Raw genomic sequence first — 19,431 nt, forward strand, 5'->3', positions numbered from 1 at the left:
AATCGAGTGCAGCGGTTTTGCCATTCACTTGTTTATTAATTATTTAGAAACACACAGAAAAATAAAAAACATAAAAACTTCAAACCTAAAATTATCCGCCCGGAAACCCAACCAGCCAATCAGAGCCGAGCGTTGACATTCAAAAACATCTAAATAGAAACCACTCTCTAAGTACTTCACAACGTATGTGCCCCTGCTGCCCAAGCCTGATATGTAATGTCATTAATATTTTCCTCTGCTGCGCTAAAATCTGCTGCCGCCGCCATCTTTGGGTTCGACCACGAAGGAACAAAATAATCCGAGACGAAGCGAAATGTCGAAGAAGATTGGATGCAGAACCGTCAAACACATTCAAAGCTCATTTAATCCTGGACGAGGCGCCGACTGAAACCAATGAAATAAAAAAAAGTCTGGACAAAGTGCAGCAAGCACCTGAGAGAGAGAGAGAGAGACTCCGCTCTCACCTTCAACAATCACGTTTATTGCTTGGTGAGAGAAGTGCATATTTTTCAGGAAATACTTCTTAAAACCGGAGCCGTTTACGTTCAGCTCCGTTTGACATCAAAGTGACGCGTTTGGAAAGAAAAATGCGTGAGTTGACCGACGTAAAGGCACACACACACACAAGCGGATGCACAGTGTAGGGATCGCCATGGAAACGTCTCGGGGGTTTGCGACTGAACGGGTTTAAAAAAAAAAAAAAAAAAGAGAGACAGCATGGATTTACCCCTGAGCTGTTTCTATCACAAAACCCTAAAAACGTCTCCGCAAAACCTGAGAGAAGTCGGCCGACGGAAATGAAAGAAAAAAATAAATAGAAGAAAATAAAATCAGATGAAGCTCAACTCAAACGTTTCGGCAGCACAAAATTTGTGCTGCTATCATTTTAAAAGACGAAATTTCCAGAGGTTAAAGGTCAACCAACTCACCTTTCCTCACATTTACAAAATCAAATGAAGTTTGTGCCAAACGTTCGTGCTGCTATCAAACAAAAAAAAATAATCTATTTCGTTTTTTGTTAATGTGGAGTGGAGGGCAGGTTGGTCTCTGGAAACCCATTTCACCATCTTAATTATAGCGGCACAAAGTAAACATTTTGCAGCACAATTAATTGGTATTTTGTAAATGTGGGGAGTGGCGCACATTCTCTGGAAACTTTTTTAAAAATCTTAATTATAGCAGCAGAATTTCTGCAGCACAAATACAAAAAATAACTAAAATTTTGTGGCTAACCTTTGACCTCTGAGTCATTAATAGCTTTAAAATCATTGCTGCACAAACCAGCAATGAAATGTTTTTTAAAATGCATCAGTTTTGGGGGGATGGGAGCAAAGTGACCTCTGGAAACTTTTTTGATATTTTAAATTTTAAAAATTATAACGGCACAAACATTAAAATTACATAAATTTTGTTTGAGTTGCAAAAATGGGAGGAAGAGCAAGTTGATCTGCCATCAGGAAACTTTTTAAAAATTATACCTCCACAAATCTCTGAAAACCTTTGCTGCATAAATGTAGCACAGTTGATTCACACATTTCATTTCATTTTGTAAATGTGGATTGACCCTTGACCTCTAGAAAGAATATCTTCAAAATGAAAGAAGCACAATTATTTAAATTTTTGTATGATTTTAATGTGAAGAGAGGAGCCAGTTGAGTCTGGAGACTTAAAAAAATGTTTACAAATTACAGCTGAAAAGAGATTTTGTTTTCTGTAAATGTGGTGGTGGTGGTGTTAACTAACCTTTGACCTCTGGAAACATTTATTAATATCTTTAAAATGAAAGCAGCACAAAAAGGTCTAGCAGCAGAAACATAAAAATTAAGATTTTACATAATTTTTGTTAAACTGTAGGGAGGAGCAAGCTGATCTCTGATGTCCAAATTTTACAACTTACAGTTGAAGAGATTTTGTAAATGTGTGTTGGGGCTCGTTGGCCTGTAAATATTTACTAATATCTGTAAAACGACAGCAGCACAAAGGTTTGAGGCCAATTTAGTCTGATTTGAGTCGCGGTGCCGACTTCACTCAGGTCTCCTCAGAGGGCGCCAACAGATAAAACCCCCTCACCAAGCAAGCTTTAAAAACTACAGAATAAGGCTTCGTAAAATGCGTACATTTGAATAAAACGTCGGAGTGCCTTGGTAGAGCTACTGACTTGGACTGGGAAGCGCCCCCTACTGGTGAAGTGAAGCTCCTGCATAACGTTTTCTGGTTAACGTGGTTCTACTTCGCCTACGCAGCGCTGCAGCGTGAGAGTGAGGTGAGACCGCTATGGTTGTCACAGCTAGTTTAAAAAATGACCACAGCTAACTTTGGGGGTTCTTCGCTTACTGAGCATCTCTTCTTCTCCTTCTTCTGGTGCATTGGCGTGTCGCCTGCACACACATTCCACACACACACGGTCAGGGGAACCTCAGGAAGGCGAAGCTTCTCCGGCCTCGCTCACAGTTTGGCGGCCATGAAGTTGATGTGAGGCTTCACCAGCGGGAACAGCGGCAGGCTCCTCTTGAACTCCGTCATGTCCTGAATCAATGCCGGCTGAAAAGAAAAACAACAACAACAAAAAAGTTTGATGTGGGAACATAAAAAAGAAAGTTTAAGGTTGTTTTCACAGCTGATAGTCTGGTAGATTTTATTCAACTGGGGATGAAAGTTGCAACATTTGTTGCATTTGTAGAAAACCCTGTTCCCCTCCTCACCTGTGGTGGCGCTACATCAAAAACCACTGAAGGAAACGACATAAAAACCTCTGAATAAGACACCGAGCGCAACTTTATTCTTTACAAAATGCAAACAAAAATATACTGGCGTCAGATTTAAGGATTTCTCTTGCCGTTCGTAAAATATAACGATTCATTGTTAACTTTTGCGTTTGTTTTGGTTGCATTTACCCAGAATGCCCTGCGTCGTAGTCCACTTTCTGCTTTCATACCGCCCCAAACAAAACAGACATTCCAGACAAACGGACTGAAGTTTGATTAATATAGAAAGTTACACGCAAAAACAATTAAAAAATGTTGTCAGTTTTCTGGTATTTAGCAAATAGAAATAATTCTGGCAATTCTATAATTAGAATTTCTGGATCCAGAAAAGATTAGTTTGTTTTATTTTCAGTGGAAAAATAAAAGTCGTTCTCTGAGAACCAGAGGTGTCGTTTACCTGTGGCAGGGACGGAGCGGGGGCCAGGTTGACGTCGTTCTGGGCAGGAAACTCTCCGACTATCGGACCTGTTGCACAGAAACGAAACGTCAAGACGACCGAAGCCGACAGGGATAGAAAAGAAAACCAGAAAATCCTTCAGAGACTCACAGGAGTCCATCTCTCTGGACAGAACGTGAACGGACACTTTGTGTCTCTTTGCAGCTTCCACTGTGAGCCGCTCCTGCAAACAGAAACACCGTCAGCATCAACCTTGAAGCAATACGGTCAAAGTAATATAAAATAGTAATATATTAATACAATACAGCCTTTGGGGCAGAGATTGGTTTTATTTCAGGTATTTTCCTGACTGACTGTCAGAAAAATATCTAAACTGACGGTTCGTTTTCCAGGATTTATGATCCAACGTAAAATTAAAAACAAACTCCAGGCTGAATGCAGATTTAACAGATTTTAGATGTGAAGGAAACTGGATGAATTTGGGTAAATTTTAATTTTGTTTTGCAGTGTAACCTCTATAAATTAATTCAGTGTTTCTGCCACATTTGTGGTTAAATGTGGAATATTTTAAGTGTCTGTTTTCTGAAAACTCAGCTCATCAGTTATTAAAAAATAAACAAATATTTAAAATACATATGAAATAAAAAAAATTAGTTTAAGAAATACAGAAAATTCTGTTTGAACTTTTGCACCAAGTTTGTGGAAAATTTACCAAAGAGTGAAACCACTAAAATAATTGTTGGCTCCGATTTATTTATAATATTCAGAACTTTTTTTTATTTCATTTTTTTTAGATAAAACATTTTTTGAATATTTTTTTTAATTACAAAAGACATTAAATGCATGTAAAAGATTACAGAAAATTCAGCTTGAACTGATTGCATCTGCATAAAGTCCAAGCCAACATAAAATTAAAACACTGTCAAATAATTTTCAGTTACAGCCCAACTGTTGGATCCAATATTTTTCTAATATTTCGTTTTAGTTCATTTTTTTCTTTTTAAAATTATCTTTACTGATTTTACTCTGTTTTAGTTGTTGGTTAGAAAATGATTAACGCTTTATTGGTGTAATTTAAATTTTCCGGAGCCGTCACTGCGTGGGGTTTAACCATTTAGAAATAATTTATTTTAAATGTTTTTCAAGCGACAGATATTTCTGCTGAACAAGTTGTAGATCAACAATAGTAGTTTTCACATAAATTAAGCATTTAAATGAATATAGATATATTTAAAAAACACCTTAAATCAACAAATTACTAACAGTAAATAAAGACCTAAACTAGAGTAAATACATAAGTGTAAAAAATGCTTGAAGAATTTATTTTACTCTCCGATTTAAAAAGTTTTAATTCTAACCAATTATGCTACTCACTCTGTAAAACTGCATTATGTTTTCTTTAGTCAACGTCTTCAGATGTGCAACTTCCATGTTATCTGAAAGGCAAACAGAAGTTTAAACATAATTAGCTTGAAGCATTTAGAAACTGCATAAAGCAACAAACCTGCAGAAAAGCCGTTTATCCGAGTCAGGAAGTTATAAAAACTCAGAGTTAAAACACATTAAAAACAAAAACTTTGATGTTTTTTGGTTTTATGTGATAGATACACAACTACTGCAATCCAAGTGAAAAAACAGCACAAAATGTTTTTCATTTTTAAACTAAAGTAAGAACCTGAGATGTGCGTCGTTCATTTGCATTCAGCCTGATTCTGGACTTTGTAGATAGAAAACAAAACTAGTAAATTTCCACCAGAAATTCTGTAGAAAAAAAATTCAGAAGAAAATTTGAAATTTTCCACTGTTTTTTGTGGAAAATTTATTAGTCTAAAATTTACAATTTTTTCTAGCAACTATTTTCACCTTTTCCTAGAAAACTAAAATTTTCAAGATACATTTTCAAAAGAAATTTTATACATTTGAAATTCAGAAATTTCCACATTTTTTGTAGAGAATATTAATATTAATCTAAAAATAAAATTTTCTAGAAAATTATATTGTTTTTTTTTCTACCACTACTTTAATTTTACATCTAGTCTGGATTTCTTTTGGGCTCGACTGAATAAATTCATTTTCAGTAACAACAGGATTCGGGTCACTTTGATTCAAAACATTTGCTGTAATTAGAAAAAGTTTCAGAAGGAATAAAAGCTGAATTGGGTTCAGCTCGTCAGTAAAAGCCTCTGGATAAACTCGGTTTTTACTTTTGTTAAAACTTCGTTATAAAAAGATGAATACTTTGTGTTGCACAAATTATGTTTGGTAACCATTTTTACCCTGATTACAAATTAAAAGTCCCCATCTGCATCTCCTAGCCAAATTTGTATCATTTTTGAACTGCAGAAAATTTGTCGTTGGGCCACAAATGGCCCCCGAGCCGCACTTTGGACAGCCCTGAACCAGACCGTGTCGGCCTGCTGCGTAAACGGCGTTACCTCTGTCGAAGTTGTACTGCTGGGAGATGATCTCCCCCCAGTACTTGGCGCACTCGGCGGACAGCTTCTTGGGTTTGTCCAGGCGGCGGATGGCCAGGGCCTGGATGTGCTTCTGGAAGGCCTCCTCGCTCATGTCCTCCAGCGCCTTCTCCATGGTGCGCAGGAACGCCTCCACCCGGCTCTCCAGGTAGTGGGGGGCCTTCTCCGACTGGATGATGAAGCGCAGGCCCTGCACCCCGTTGGCTCGGCGGGGCCCACTGAACACGATGTAGCCTTAAAGGAGGAAGGGGAGCCGGAGTTTGTGGGTTATTTTGGGAGTTGCATGGATTAGTTATGAGTACAAGCAACAAATCAATTAATAAATTGGATTATGATTTAAAATAAGATCAATAATTTCCACTTGTGCCATTAATTTGTGAAATACTTTTGGTCTAGTTTCTAAAGAAAATATCTTGAAATAAGACAAAACTAACTTATAAGTAACTTTATAGTAAGAAATATTAGCTTGTTTCAAATCAATAATGCCACTAATATTGAGGAAAAAGTTCAGTCAACTGTCCCTGCGCTGTTACCTAGCAACGCCAGGCCATCGCTTAGCAACCGAGTTTTAGTTCCATTGCCAAATTATTTCACTTTTTAAAAAAAGAAAAATGTCTTCTGATAAGTGAACTAATCTGCCAATGGAACCAATACTTTTTAAATCAATATTAAGGAATTATTTACTTATAAAAAGCTCCTGCTTGTTGCCGAAAAGTTACTTAAAAATCAGATTTGTCTTATTTCAAGTTTACTAAGACACTAACTCTGTAAGATTTTGTGTTTTTGCAGTGTTTTAGTCTCAACTACAACAATTTTGTTTACAGAAACTTCGTAGTTTCTTTTATTTGTCGTTTCTGCTCTATTTTGGATATTTAAAATGTTTTTCAGTTTTAGTATTAAATGTTCATTAGGATTTAAGCTAAAACTGTCACTTGAGGTAGAATATTTTATTTTTTAGCTTAAATGTAAAATATATGTATTTCTACAGTTTTGGATAATTATCATGGTGCTGAGTGAGTTGTTCTTTCAGCAAACCGCATTTTTCAAGCTTGTATGCTCCAGTTCATGATTAATTGATTACTAAATTAGTTGACCATTATTTTGATAATTGATTAATCACGATTAATTTGATTAATCATTCCAGCCCCACTATTATTACAGAAAATATATTTTTTATTATTCCCAAAGTGTTGCATAAATCTCACATGAATGAAAACAGAGTATTTATTTAGAATTGGGTGGTGAATAAATGAATTTTCTGGTGCCCGGTGACGTGACGGGAACTGACCCAGCTGCTCTTTGGTTCTCAGCGTGTTGAAGCAGGGCTCAGAGATGATCTGGCAGAACAGCTCCAGCAGCATGTTGTCGTTGGTGGTCTGCATGTCCGTCTGGTAGTAAATCTCGATGCCGCAGTGGTTGTGAACTTCGTTTCTCTGCTGGTAAACATACCAGCCACCTGAGAGAAAACACGTTTCACTTTGAGACAAATATTACAAACACGTAACAAACGGACTTATAAAGCTAATATTTACAGTTTCATTGGATATGAGATCCAAACATTTCCTCAAAAACGTACTTGGTTACTAGCGCATAATTCAAAGTACTTCAAAAATACTTAACATTGAACTTTTTCAAATCTCTACCCCAAATACCAAGGATTTTGATAATTGATTGATCTTGATTAATCTGCTGTACTTAACTAAAAGACTGAATTGATAAAATTCACAGAGGTTTGTGGCCGTGATGTTTCTCTAATTTCTGGTTCACTTCCTCTCATGTTCCTCTGGGCCGAACGTTGAGTTTAATCAGATCTTTAAACACGCCACGGCGTCATCAGCGCCGGGGTCACCACGGCGACGGTGAGCGGAGGTCGACCTACCGTCCGGGACCTGCACCTCCCTGTAGCGAATCAGCTGGCTCGGGAGGAGGGGCTTGGTGTGAGCGTGCTCAATGAGCGTGTCCTCCACCATCTGCATCATGCCGAGAGCAGACTGGGAAAAAAATAAACAGAGGAAAAATATTCTGTTAATGTTAAGTCACGGTTATTTATCCGTCCTTTAATGGCATTATTTTTGATTTGTGACTATTCTAGATTATTTATAACTGTTTATGGCTTTCTCAGGTAAAAAGCTTGAAGTTGGGAAAATGTCACAGTAAAAAGGTTTATGGGAAAAAAACAACTAAAAATACAACTAAAACTATTTACTACTGATAGTAATAATATTTTCATGATGATCCTCATCATTTTAATTATTATTATTTTGATCATTATTTTCATTATTATTTTATTTTATCATTATCCCATTATTTATCATAATTTTTCAATTGTATTTATTATTTTATTTTCTCATTATTATATTTCTATTATTATTATTATTACTAGTAGTAGTAGTATTTTATTTCCATTTATTTTCAGATTTCCATTATTTTATTTTGTTTATTATTTTTATTATTATTTAGATAGTACTTTCTTGATTTTTGTACTTTTATTATTAATATCTATATCCGATTAACAATAAAAAAAGTTTTTTTTTCTTTTTCTTTTTATTGTTTAAGATATAAAAACAAATACTACTATAATACAATAATACAATAAAAAGTGCACAGTATTATTACTGACAGAATTATCATTGATTAATCAACTGTGTGTCAGGAAACAAGAACTAGTTTTAAGGAAACAAAATAAATTTTCCCAAAGTAAAACTGAACAAACCTCCTTGGTGATGTTGCCATGGAGCAGAGCCTCGATGTGTAACCGTGACAACAGCTGAGGTATGAACGCCCTGAGGCGGGGGAGAGTTACGTCTGGAACACAGATCACAGACATTAGTAATCGATCACAGAGCAACTCCATCAAACTTTTAAATTCAACCATCTTCAAGGTAAGTTTTCAAACTTTTCCAGCAAAACTTAGGAAATAAAAACGATAAACTATAAATAACAAATTCACTTCACTATTACATGACATAATTTATTACTGCTATCAACAATGTTTTGTGATAGTATTCTAGTTTCTACAGCAGGAATAAAATAAAACTAAATTTTATGTTTTGATCTGAGAACAAAGCACTAACAAAAAAAATACAATTTCAATAACTTTGTTTAAAATATTAATCAACAGTTACACAGATCGATAAGTCATTGATCCATTAGGAATAATAAATATTCATTACATGTTAAGCTAAAAAACCTTCTTAAATACTTTAACACAATAAACCAATAAGTCACAAAAATCTCTCACTAATTTTAAAAAACAAGAGAAATAACTTTGCATATTCTGACCTAAAAAAAGAGTTTAGTTTTGTCTAATTTAACTTCAGACAGCAAGAAAAAATTTGTTTCTTTTATTAGGTGTATGTAAATATCAGGTTTCAACTGTAAATAATGTTTCCCAAGTTTAGGCTTTTAAACAAAAGTTAGATTAAACTTTATTACAAAACTGTGCAGTTTGAAAATCCAACACTTTCAAAAACTTTATACAGAAAACAAGCACTTTCCAAACCTTGAAAACACCTAACCGAAATTCAAGAGTTTAAGAATTTTAGGCATCCGTACAAATCCTGAAATTTAAAAAAAAACGAGGGTTGAGATGTTTTAAAGGAGCAGTATTATATTTTATATAACAATCAAGTAATTTAACAGCTTGAAATTGGGTCTCTGTCTCTTTAAGAAGCACCTGCTCTTTCTGAAACTCCGCCTTCAGGAAGTCATCATAACATGGCTCCTCTATTAACCCTTTAACAACGTTTTTACTGGAAACAAACAAAAAAAAAACCAGAAAGTAGTAGCTCCTATAATGAGCTCAGCAGCTCCACCAGGTGTTTGCTAATTGCTGCTGGCTAGTCTGAAGGAGCTCAGTGGGGGAGGAGTCTACCCCACTCAGGAGGCGGCGCTACATCCACCCAAGTGTTTTGCTCAGCTTAATGGTTGCCATGGAGATTAAATGATTTCTCAAACATGTGTGAAAGAATCAAAGCAACACACCAGGTATGTTTTTGATGATTGGATAACGTTACGATGTTAAGCTCCTAAAGTCGATTTTACGTGACACTGTCCCTTTAAAGGAGATTAAACAGAAATACAGGAAGTGACCCACCATCGAGCGACTCTCTGAGCTCATCTTTGGTCCAGCCAACCTCGGTCATCAGCAGGCGGAGGTAGTACATGGCGTGCTGGTGAGGCTGCTCGGCTCTGAAGTTGTTCAAAGATCTCATGTACTGGAAAGAGAGGAAAAAAACAATAATCACACAAAATGGAGGCAAAAAACAACAAAAAACCCAGACAAAACATCTCATAAACAGAGTACTAAAACGCGGCAGGAAGTCTGGACTTACCGCCTCTTTGATGATGTCAAAGCGCTTCTCATCGATCTCGAAGGTCGCCATCTTCTCGACAATCTTCTTCAGCAGGATGTGCTGCTTGTCGTTGTAACCTTTGACCGAAAGCTGCAGTGAACGGCAGCAGGAAACAGAAAGTCCAGAAAGACAATCTGTCAGTTCTCAAGAGCAAGAAAGCTTGAAGCTTTCAGCCTGTTTATTAGCGGTCATAAATTCACAGGAAGCCGATGGACGCTCTTTAAGATGGAGCAGAATGTTAGTGAGGAAAGCAGGGAAGTGGAGAGCAGAAAAATAAAAACACACAAACACGCATGCAAAATGCCCAGAAAATGGAGTCAAAGTTTTAGCAATAATCCATCACCAAGAAACCCAATCCCAATCCCAAGAGAACGGAGATTTATCCCAAGACGCTCTGGGTGAATATGGATTTAAAATTAATAATCGCACTTTCTGAACCAGTTGAAAGAAAGTTAATTTTTACCAAGACAGTCCACCTCTTATTGTGACAGTTCCTTATGTTTTTACATCACATACGTTTCTCAAATAAGTAAAAAATATTTCTTGTAAATCAAGATGTTGGCATGTTAGAGGAAGTTAAGACTTTAAGTCCTGTAAACAGATAAAAATAGCTCTGCTTTGATTACATTTCTCTATAATTTTAAAGTTTTATGTTTTTGCAAAAACATTCCCGATCAGAAGAAGGCTAAAATTTTAACTTAGACTAATCATTAAGTTCAAATAGTTTCAATCTGTTTCTAAAAGTCTCAACAGGAAGAAAAGTTTGTTATTGACTTTAATTTTCTTCTTTATCCATATTCTCTTTTTTTTCTCTGCAGGAACTAAATATTTTACATTGTCAGTTTGTTAAATATAATCTTGCTTCCATGGTTCTGTTTCGCTGCGTCATAAAGTCATCCTCCTCGTCAGTTTATTTGGTTTTTTGTTTGTTTCTGAATTATTTTGTCTCTTTCGGATCTCAGCAGCTCAGATGTTTCCTCTCCACTGTCACCCCATGCTTGTCTGCATTTTAAATCAAAGACTAGTTATTGAAAAACAAATAATTTACAGTTGAAACCAGATATTTACAAACACCGTATTAAAAGAAATTTTTGGTTTTTCCCCTCCATCATTTCCACTGTTCTGGGTCAGAAAGATTTACCTAAAAATTTAGAGAATTTCTTATTTTCAACAAATTCACTCGTTTACCGACATTATGTTCATATTTACTAGCATTGCTAGCTGATATCTCTAGATTTCCCATCTTGTGAAGTGCACCAATCCCTCCTGTAGCGAAATGCCACCACATCATGATACCACAATCAACAATATATATTCGTATTCAAGACCTTATTTAATGTATTTAAGGCCATCTTGATATTTTCTAATGAATTTAAGACATTTTAAGGCCTCAATTTTAGAAACTGGAATTTAAGGATGCGCAGAAACCCTGATGTTGCTTTTGCAGCAAAGGCTTCTTCCTCTCTGAGCGGCATTACCGTGGCTGCTAGTAGGGAACCCTTCCCCTATTCTTATTTTCCCATTTCCCAGGAAAATCTAGAGAAACTCATCCATGGATTTATCTTTGGTCAACTTAAAACACAAAAAAACAAATGTTGCTTTCATTTAACTCAAATTAGATTCTTTTGAAGCCATGACATCAGCTCAGCCCTCCCAAAAAGTAACATGAATGTGTGTAAACTTCTGAATTTGTTTATTATTCTGGACCAATTATATTCCGGGTAATCCCAACTGACCCCAAAACGGCAGAAACCTCTGATGTCTGTAAATACCAGGTTCAGCTGTAAATCATGTGCAGGCCGAGGAACATGTCAATCAAAACCTGCGTAGAAAACCAAGGCATTTGCGTTTTGTTAAACCCCTCAGAGGCGACCTTTGAACCAGCCCATACACTCCAAACATCTTACTTACTGTGAGGGCATTCATCACTGAGGATGTGTCATAGACAAGCCCGGCCAGGCGGGCTGGATATGCATACTCTCTTAAATTATCCTTCAGTAACCTCAGAAACAAGTAGGTCATGTTGCAGTGCACAGGATCTGTATAAAGGTAGCGACTAATGGAAGAGGAGAAAAAAACAAAAAGGGAAAACGTAAAAAAATAAAGTTTTTTTGTTTAGGGAGGAATGGGGGGTAGAGAGATTGGACCGAAAAATATAACAAACAAAACAAACAAAAAAGGGAAGAATGATTTAAACAAAGGAACTGAGTATGTATATGCAGCCGGATGACCAGCTTTGTGTCGCAAAACTCGTCTCATCAGATTGTGTTTAAAATGATGTGGTTGAGAAGCAATGCAAAAGCACAGATGAAGGAAAACAGAGGCGAGACGGACCAAGCCTGGGTTGGAAGGTTGGAACTGTGAATAAATCGCTTTCAGGCGTCAGGAATCCTAAACGAACGCTGCGAAAACACAAAATCTTACCAAGTAATTCTGGTCCATGTTTCTAGTTCACTTTAAAATAAGACAAAACTAACTTGCAAATAACTTTTCAGGAAGAAATAACAGCTTGTTTTTTTTAAGTCAATAATTCCTTAAAATCGCAGAAAAAGTACTAGGTCCATTTGCAGATTATTTCTCTTGTACCAAACATTTTTTCTCATATTATAAGTGAAATGACCTGCCAGTGGAACTAGAACTGGGTTGCTAGGCAACGGGCTGGGCTTGGTGGGCGTTGCTAGGCAACGGCACAGTGGCAGTTGACTGAAAGGAACTGGAACTTTTTCACCAATATTAAGGAATTATTGACTTAAAACAAACTCTTATATGTTGCTGAAAAGTTACTTGTAAGTTAGTTTTGTCTCATTTTAAGTGTAGTAAGATATTTTCAGAAGAAACGACACCAAAAGCTTGGCAAGATTTTTTTTCTTGCAGTGAAAGTCTTAAATTTTATGCTAAAGAAGACAAAATGTTTCAAATGGTGACACCAGGGGGTCGTCCTGGTGCTGCGTCGTTTTTCCTCACAGGAACAAAAAAAAAGGTCAAATCATCATCATCATCACCTGTGAACCCAGGACAGGTTGAGCCAGTCTAACGGTGAATAAGGGAGTGGCGGCGGGAACATGGAGTCTAGGATGCGACGGGAGGTTAGAGGGGGGGGGCTGCATACTTACATACATCCCATAGATGGTATTTTGGAGGTCATAGTTCAAGCCTGCTAGCTCGGCTGCATATGCATACTCGTTGAGGGAGTCCTTGAGGAGCTCCAGGTACAAATACGCCATGTTACAATGCAATGGGTCCACGTATGCAAACGGGCTGCAGAAAAAATTACAGCGATCAAACATTACATGCAGACAATTTCACTACAGCAGGGGTGTCCAAACTTTTTGCCACGTGTGTTACAGACTCAAAAACACAACCTAAAGTCAAGCAAATAAAGTAGCCGGATATCTACTGCAGATCCAAAACCTGAAAGGGATTTTTACGGCCGCGCATTAGGGCCTCTTTAAATAAAATAAAAAAAGGAGTACATTTCTGCCATAAACTCCAACATTTTGTGATTAATCTCAGAAATTTATTAGATTTCTGAGATTTTAGAAATCTCAGAAATTTTCTGAAAAAATTTCATTTTCTAAAAGATTTTTCAAAAGACAAGAGACATTCTAATTTCAGAAATTTCCAAGTTTTCTCAAGTATTTTTGACATAAATTTACTGCTTACAACTACTTTAATTATGCATGTTTGCTGTATTAAAAGAAAGACATTTAGTTTCATTTCTTTTGGCCACGATTGAATACATTTATTTCCAGTAATAAGAACGGGATTTGGGTCAGTATCTCAAAGGTTTACTATATTTATCCAACTCTTAAAAAAAGAACAGAAACTGATTTAGGTGAAGCAAAGTTGACTTTTCAGTAAAAGGATAAACTCAGTATTATAACATTAATTATAAAAAGAGGAATACTTTGTGTTGTACTTTACATTTTTCTGTGTAAGAAATTAAAAAAATTTCCCCCTGATTATAAATTAAAAGTCTCCATCTGTATCTACAGGCCAAATTTGTATAATTTTTTAATTGCAGAAAATCAGTTAAAGTGCCACAAATGGCCCCCGGGCCACACTTTGGACACCCCTGCTGTAAAGCGACAGTTTGTTGTCTCCATTATCACGGCTGTGTCAGCAGATTCTTCTAAACTGAATCCGGTGGAAGATATTCCTACTTTTCCCCCAACATTAGGATGCTGCATTTTAGCTAATAATCTGGAATTATTTAACTTGAGAACTTAAAAAAAAGCAGCTACAAAAACCAACTAATTAAAAAAACTGAACGTTTTGTCCTTTTGTGGTGTTAAAAAAATGTAACCTTTTAATTTCCTGTACAATTCAACTGAGAAAATGATCGAAAAGGAGAAAAATACATTTTTAAAAAATAAAATAAAGAAGCTGCAAAAACAGAGTAGGAATGTCAGCGCTCCTTTAAATGCAGAAAATAAAAATAAATAAAAATGTATTTAAATATTTAGTGTTCTTGAGTTCACATTTGCCCTGAGTTATACTGAATCTGATTAAACTGAAATAAAACACAACTGTGCTGTGATAACTTGCATCCTTTGGCAATAGTTTGGCTAAAGGGATCAAAAGATCTCAAAAGCATCAGTCAGGAGAAGGAAAAAAATCCAATAGATTCAACAGACTCAGATGTATTGAATCTAGATCAGTAGATTCAATACTGACCTATTGGTCTAGATTCAAAAGGACTTAATTTAGAGTCAATTCAATTAAAAAAAAATCCTTCATTTATCTCAAAGAGAAACAAAATGTTGTAACTCATATCATTCAAGTATCTTTAAAAAGTTGTGGGCAGGAAGATTTTCCAGTAGCAGTCAGTCTTCCATGAACTGTGAAGAGGCCTCTGACTCAAGACTATTCCTGTTTAAGTGTCTGATGACATGCCAACAGCTCAACATCCAAGCAAATTAGATATTTTACACCAACATGTCTTGGATGATATCAATTGTTAGCAAGCTCTGCTAATCCACCTCATTTGCTTTTGCCACTTCTCTTTAATTCTCCATTTGGTTTTAAAGCTGAGAGGATGGAGATGCTGTAGTAGGGGATATTATCCTTTCCCTTTATAACTGATGGAAGAGATGATTTGAACATCTTTCTTCTCTTTTAAACCAGCAAAGTGTTGGTTAAACTCTCCTGTATTCAGGTTATTTCAGCTGTTTTTAGTTCTACATTTTCTCCCTGAAGATTAGTTTGTTTTCAGTTGAACTGTACAGGATTTATGCCAGTTAAAGCTGGGATGATGTCACAAAGGTCAGATGTACACACTTTCTAAATCCATAATGTCTCTGTGTTCATTTTTCTTCAGTTTCTTAGTTACCGAGTGAAACTTTAACATAAAGTAGTTTCATTTAGTCACATCTTCATTGTAGGATGCTAAGATTACCATAAAGTTGGATTTTATAAACAGAAGCCAAAGTAGCTCTAAAAGTTGAAATCCTTGTAAAATATTAAAAACACACCTGAAGAACTCAAAGTTCAGGCAGGCCTTTGGGAGGAAGAATTTGTCGTCTTGTTTAAACCACACCTTGCTCATTGCAGTGTCCTGAAAGAAACACACACACACAAAACACATAATTATTAGTTTTATTTTTACTCAATTATCATTTTGTTAAACTAAATAAAACCTTCAAAGCTCAAACTGATGATTTTTTAAAAAAAAAATAAAAGAAATCTGCAATGAAAGGCAAACTTTTAACATCAAAATGATCAAAGTTAATCCAATGCAGGCTGTGAATGTTTACGACTATGGATGCAAACAATTAACTTATGATTAATTGTCGATTAAAGATTTATAAGATTAAAATTGATTAACTGATACGTCCACTTAGACTAGGGGTACCCAAAGTGTTGCCCGGGGGCCATTTGCGGTCCTCTGAATAATTCTGTGCGGCCCCCAACCTTAATGTGTTTGATGCAGATGGACACTTTTTATTCTGTAGAGCAAGATGTTTTTATTTTTATTTTGCAGATAAATGACATCTTTTTAAAAAGAATAAAGTACAAAAAAAAACAAAAAAACTTAGTTGTGGAGGTACTAGAATCACAAACATCGGCCTACTTATACTCAAACATTCAGACCAAATAAGAAAATAATCAACCCCAAAAAGTTTAATATTAGCAATCATACTAATATTTATGTTTTGCATCTTTATTTTTTATCAGATAAAATAAAAAAGGCACAAAATGTTTGTTTTAATATACTTTTTTTTGGTCCCAAAGTGCATCCAACTCAATGATTTTGGCGCTCAGGGCAAAACGTTTTGACGATTGACTAAAAGACCCGTCTTTTAGTGCTGTAGTTAGACCTCCATCCAGCAGAGGGCGCCCCTGGCGATCTTAAAACGCAGCCAGTTGATACAGAAATAAAGATGGCGGCCTTACCAGAACAAAAAAGAGAGTCCAGAGTGGGATGAAAAATGCACTTTTTTCTGTTCTGATAAGTTTCACCCTAATGGTGGCGTCAATTTTCCATTTAAAAATTATTAATGCGCAACAAAGGTACATAAATAATTATGCATTTAACAACGACAGAAATTGTGACATGATGGAAAACGTTTAATGCCAGTCTGGAAGGTTGATTGATGACTTTCCTGAAGTGGAGTTTTAACTTTTCTTCCAGAGTATCGATACTGTACGAACATCTCTGTTGTGGGGGAATCAAGTGTTTCACATATTTTATTATCTTCATATTTTATTTTTTTTAATTCAGAAACCTAAGAGTTTCCTGTTTTGCTATACTTTAGAAATATGTTTTATAAAACCACATTTTATCTTTTTATTCAATCAGTATTTAACACAGCTGATACAAAATAATGTGAACATTTAATTACTTTTAAAAAATTCAAGATAGTATAAAACATTTAGCAAAGACAGTCGGCCTTCTTGATTCAAGAACAAACTCGGGTTTTTTTAAGAAAATGGCCACTTACCAATTCATTCTTACATCAATCAACATTAGATTAATTCACTAATCAATAATTTGCATATTGAAAACACCTGGATGACGGCGCCTCACCTTGAGTAAAGTCGGAACCGACGGAGAGTCTTTCTCCAGCGGGTAAATCTCAAAGTTGGTTGGGATGAACTCGTTTCTCATCGGCAACTTGAACTTGCCGTTCAGGTCTGCATTTGCCCAGTTCTAAAAAATAAAAACATAAAACAAGACGACACATTGACCACCAGGATCCTTTAAACATAATACTGATATTCCTGAACCGGCAGAAGAACCGGAACCGATTCAGTTCGACAGACTCTGTGCACCTTGATGCTTTCTTCAGAGATGGCTTCCTGCTTGTACTGCGTGCCGTACCACTCCTCACTTCGGTCCGTCTGCCCTTCGAAGGACTTCGACACCACTGCAACTCTGGAAAGAGTTAAGATATATTAAAAAGATCAGGTTAGAACAGAGTAACAGCAAAACATTAGGAAAACATGCTGTGATGATGTCCAGTATCGCAATGACACATTTTCCTCACTGCTTTTTCTTCATCTTCTGATCATAAAAGATGTGAAAAGTCCATCCAATTGACCACATTTATAAATAAAATGAAATATTTTATCCCAACACACAGAACATCCAATCACTCCTATAGGATTGTAGTAATTTAAAAATATTAATTAATTAGCGTTGTACTGATTGTAGTTTTCTGGTCCATCACTGATCTTTAAAAAGCCTGATGTGTGGAGTCCAATTTTATTGTCTGAAAAGTCGCTAAAGATGGAAACTTATAAGATAATTTTGATTTATCGTTGTTACCATAATGATGTTAAAAATCCCCTGAAACTGTCCGCAGTTATTCAGATTATTGATAAATATGGAAATATGATTAAATGCAGTTACAGTGAGCAGTTTACTGATACAAATCACACTTTTTTATATGACCGGTGTCCAAAATTTGTTGACAAATATTCTTTGACGCAAGCAGAAAGAAAACCATAAGAAGCTCTGTTCACCGTTTGCTACAAACCAGGATGACGAAACAATAAATACTATATGGAGGAATGTGTTCCAGTCAACCACAACTGGAGGAAAATTAACTGCACCTACTGCCTATTGCCTCTAGGTGGCAGCATCATGCTGTGGCTGTGCATTTCTTCAGCAGAGACGGAGATCAACTTAAATAATCAAACTCAAAAATCAGCAGGACAAAAGATCCTAAACTTACAGCATTGGATCAAAGCTGGTTCAAGTGTTAGAATGGCCTAGTCAAAGTCCCAAATTCAAAAAATAAATAAATAAATTCTCCATCTGACCTGACTGAGATTGAGCGGTTTTACAAAAAAGAAAAATTTCTTTCACTGTAGGAAAACATCTCCTGGTGTTGAAGCTGTAAATGGTAACCAACTCAACACAGGTGTCAAACATAAGGCCCGCAGGCCAAATCCAGCCCGTCATAACCGTTTATGAGGGCCACATCCATTGAACTATAAAATAATAGTTGTGAGCTTACACTGCAAAAACACAAAATTTTACTAAATAACTTTGAATGTCTTAGCACACTTGAAATAACACAAAACTAACTTACAAGTGACTTTTCAGCAAGACGCTTGTTTTAAGTAATTAATTCTTTAATGTTTATTAATATAAAATAAATAAACTTTAATATAAAGTCTTGTTAGAAAACCGGTTTGTCACACTAACCTGACGTTTTCCGGCCGCAGTTTATCAAGAACCATCTCAATCAGATCCGGCCTGAAATCCTCCAGAAGATACTCAGCTGCAAGAACTTCCTCCAGAGGATAATACTGCAACACAAAGACATCATTTTCAGCTAAAAACACCTGAAAACTAAAGGAGGATTTATAACTTCAACATGCTGGTTTGCTTCAATGTAAAAGATATAAAGTTCATAAAATCATTTCTCGTTCTGACTGTGCCAAGATCCATTTTTACCTTTAGTCCAGCTAAATCTGTTCAGAACCACAAATGCAAAATGGCTGTTCGAAATAAAATACCTTCATTTTATAATACATATTAAACAAAATAAGTTTGGATTTTAAAAATAAAAATCAGTTTTTAGATGCAATAAATTTTCCATAATGAGTCATTTACATTTTTATTAAAATGACATCCAAAAAAGGCAAAGATTGCAACTTATAAGCAAATAACTAACGTTTACATTAAAAGAAAAACATTATGCATGATTAGTATAATTTTTTGTGTAAATGTTATGAATACAATGCCTGTAAAAAGTAGTTTTCATCTTTTATTGCTTTGTCCAACAACAATCAATATAATTTCCCCGATCCCAGATAATCGTAGGTCAGTGGTTGAAAGCTACATAGAAATACACATTGCAGACTTTACACTAATCTTTTAAAACAACCTGAAGTTTCCATGGAAACAAGACGAGGAGGAGAACCTACATGCAGCAAACCGGCCACTTTGGAGGTGTAGCCGCGAGGTCGCTCCTTGTCCTTAAACC

General features: G+C 35.8%; 1 protein-coding gene across 2 annotated transcripts in view; it reads right to left on the reverse strand.

The window, feature by feature from the left end:
• Positions 1–15: 15 nt before the first annotated feature.
• The window catches only part of ide (insulin-degrading enzyme), a 35,304-nt gene continuing 15,888 nt past the window's right edge, over positions 16–19,431 (reverse strand). The window contains exons 10-25 of one of the 2 annotated variants that reach the window (XM_028006412.1): positions 19,373–19,431; positions 18,648–18,751; positions 17,267–17,369; positions 17,022–17,144; positions 15,466–15,548; positions 11,903–12,047; positions 9,971–10,081; positions 9,733–9,853; positions 8,350–8,441; positions 7,516–7,627; positions 6,925–7,092; positions 5,598–5,870; positions 4,537–4,598; positions 3,313–3,385; positions 3,163–3,230; positions 16–2,541 (exon numbers count right to left, since the gene is read on the reverse strand). The exon at positions 19,373–19,431 is cut by the window's right edge and continues 22 nt beyond it. In XM_028006412.1, coding sequence (XP_027862213.1) covers positions 2,446–2,541; positions 3,163–3,230; positions 3,313–3,385; positions 4,537–4,598; positions 5,598–5,870; positions 6,925–7,092; positions 7,516–7,627; positions 8,350–8,441; positions 9,733–9,853; positions 9,971–10,081; positions 11,903–12,047; positions 15,466–15,548; positions 17,022–17,144; positions 17,267–17,369; positions 18,648–18,751; positions 19,373–19,431 — 1,793 coding nt within the window. In that variant the 3' untranslated portion in view covers positions 16–2,445. Of the gene's footprint in view, positions 2,542–3,162; positions 3,231–3,312; positions 3,386–4,536; positions 4,599–5,597; positions 5,871–6,924; positions 7,093–7,515; positions 7,628–8,349; positions 8,442–9,732; positions 9,854–9,970; positions 10,082–11,902; positions 12,048–13,104; positions 13,250–15,465; positions 15,549–17,021; positions 17,145–17,266; positions 17,370–18,647; positions 18,752–19,372 lie in introns of both variants that reach the window. The other variant, XM_028006411.1, reaches the window with a different exon arrangement.

Source organism: Xiphophorus couchianus, chromosome 22 (assembly GCF_001444195.1).
Source record: "Xiphophorus couchianus chromosome 22, X_couchianus-1.0, whole genome shotgun sequence".
NCBI classification, from domain to species: Eukaryota; Metazoa; Chordata; class Actinopteri; order Cyprinodontiformes; family Poeciliidae; genus Xiphophorus; species Xiphophorus couchianus.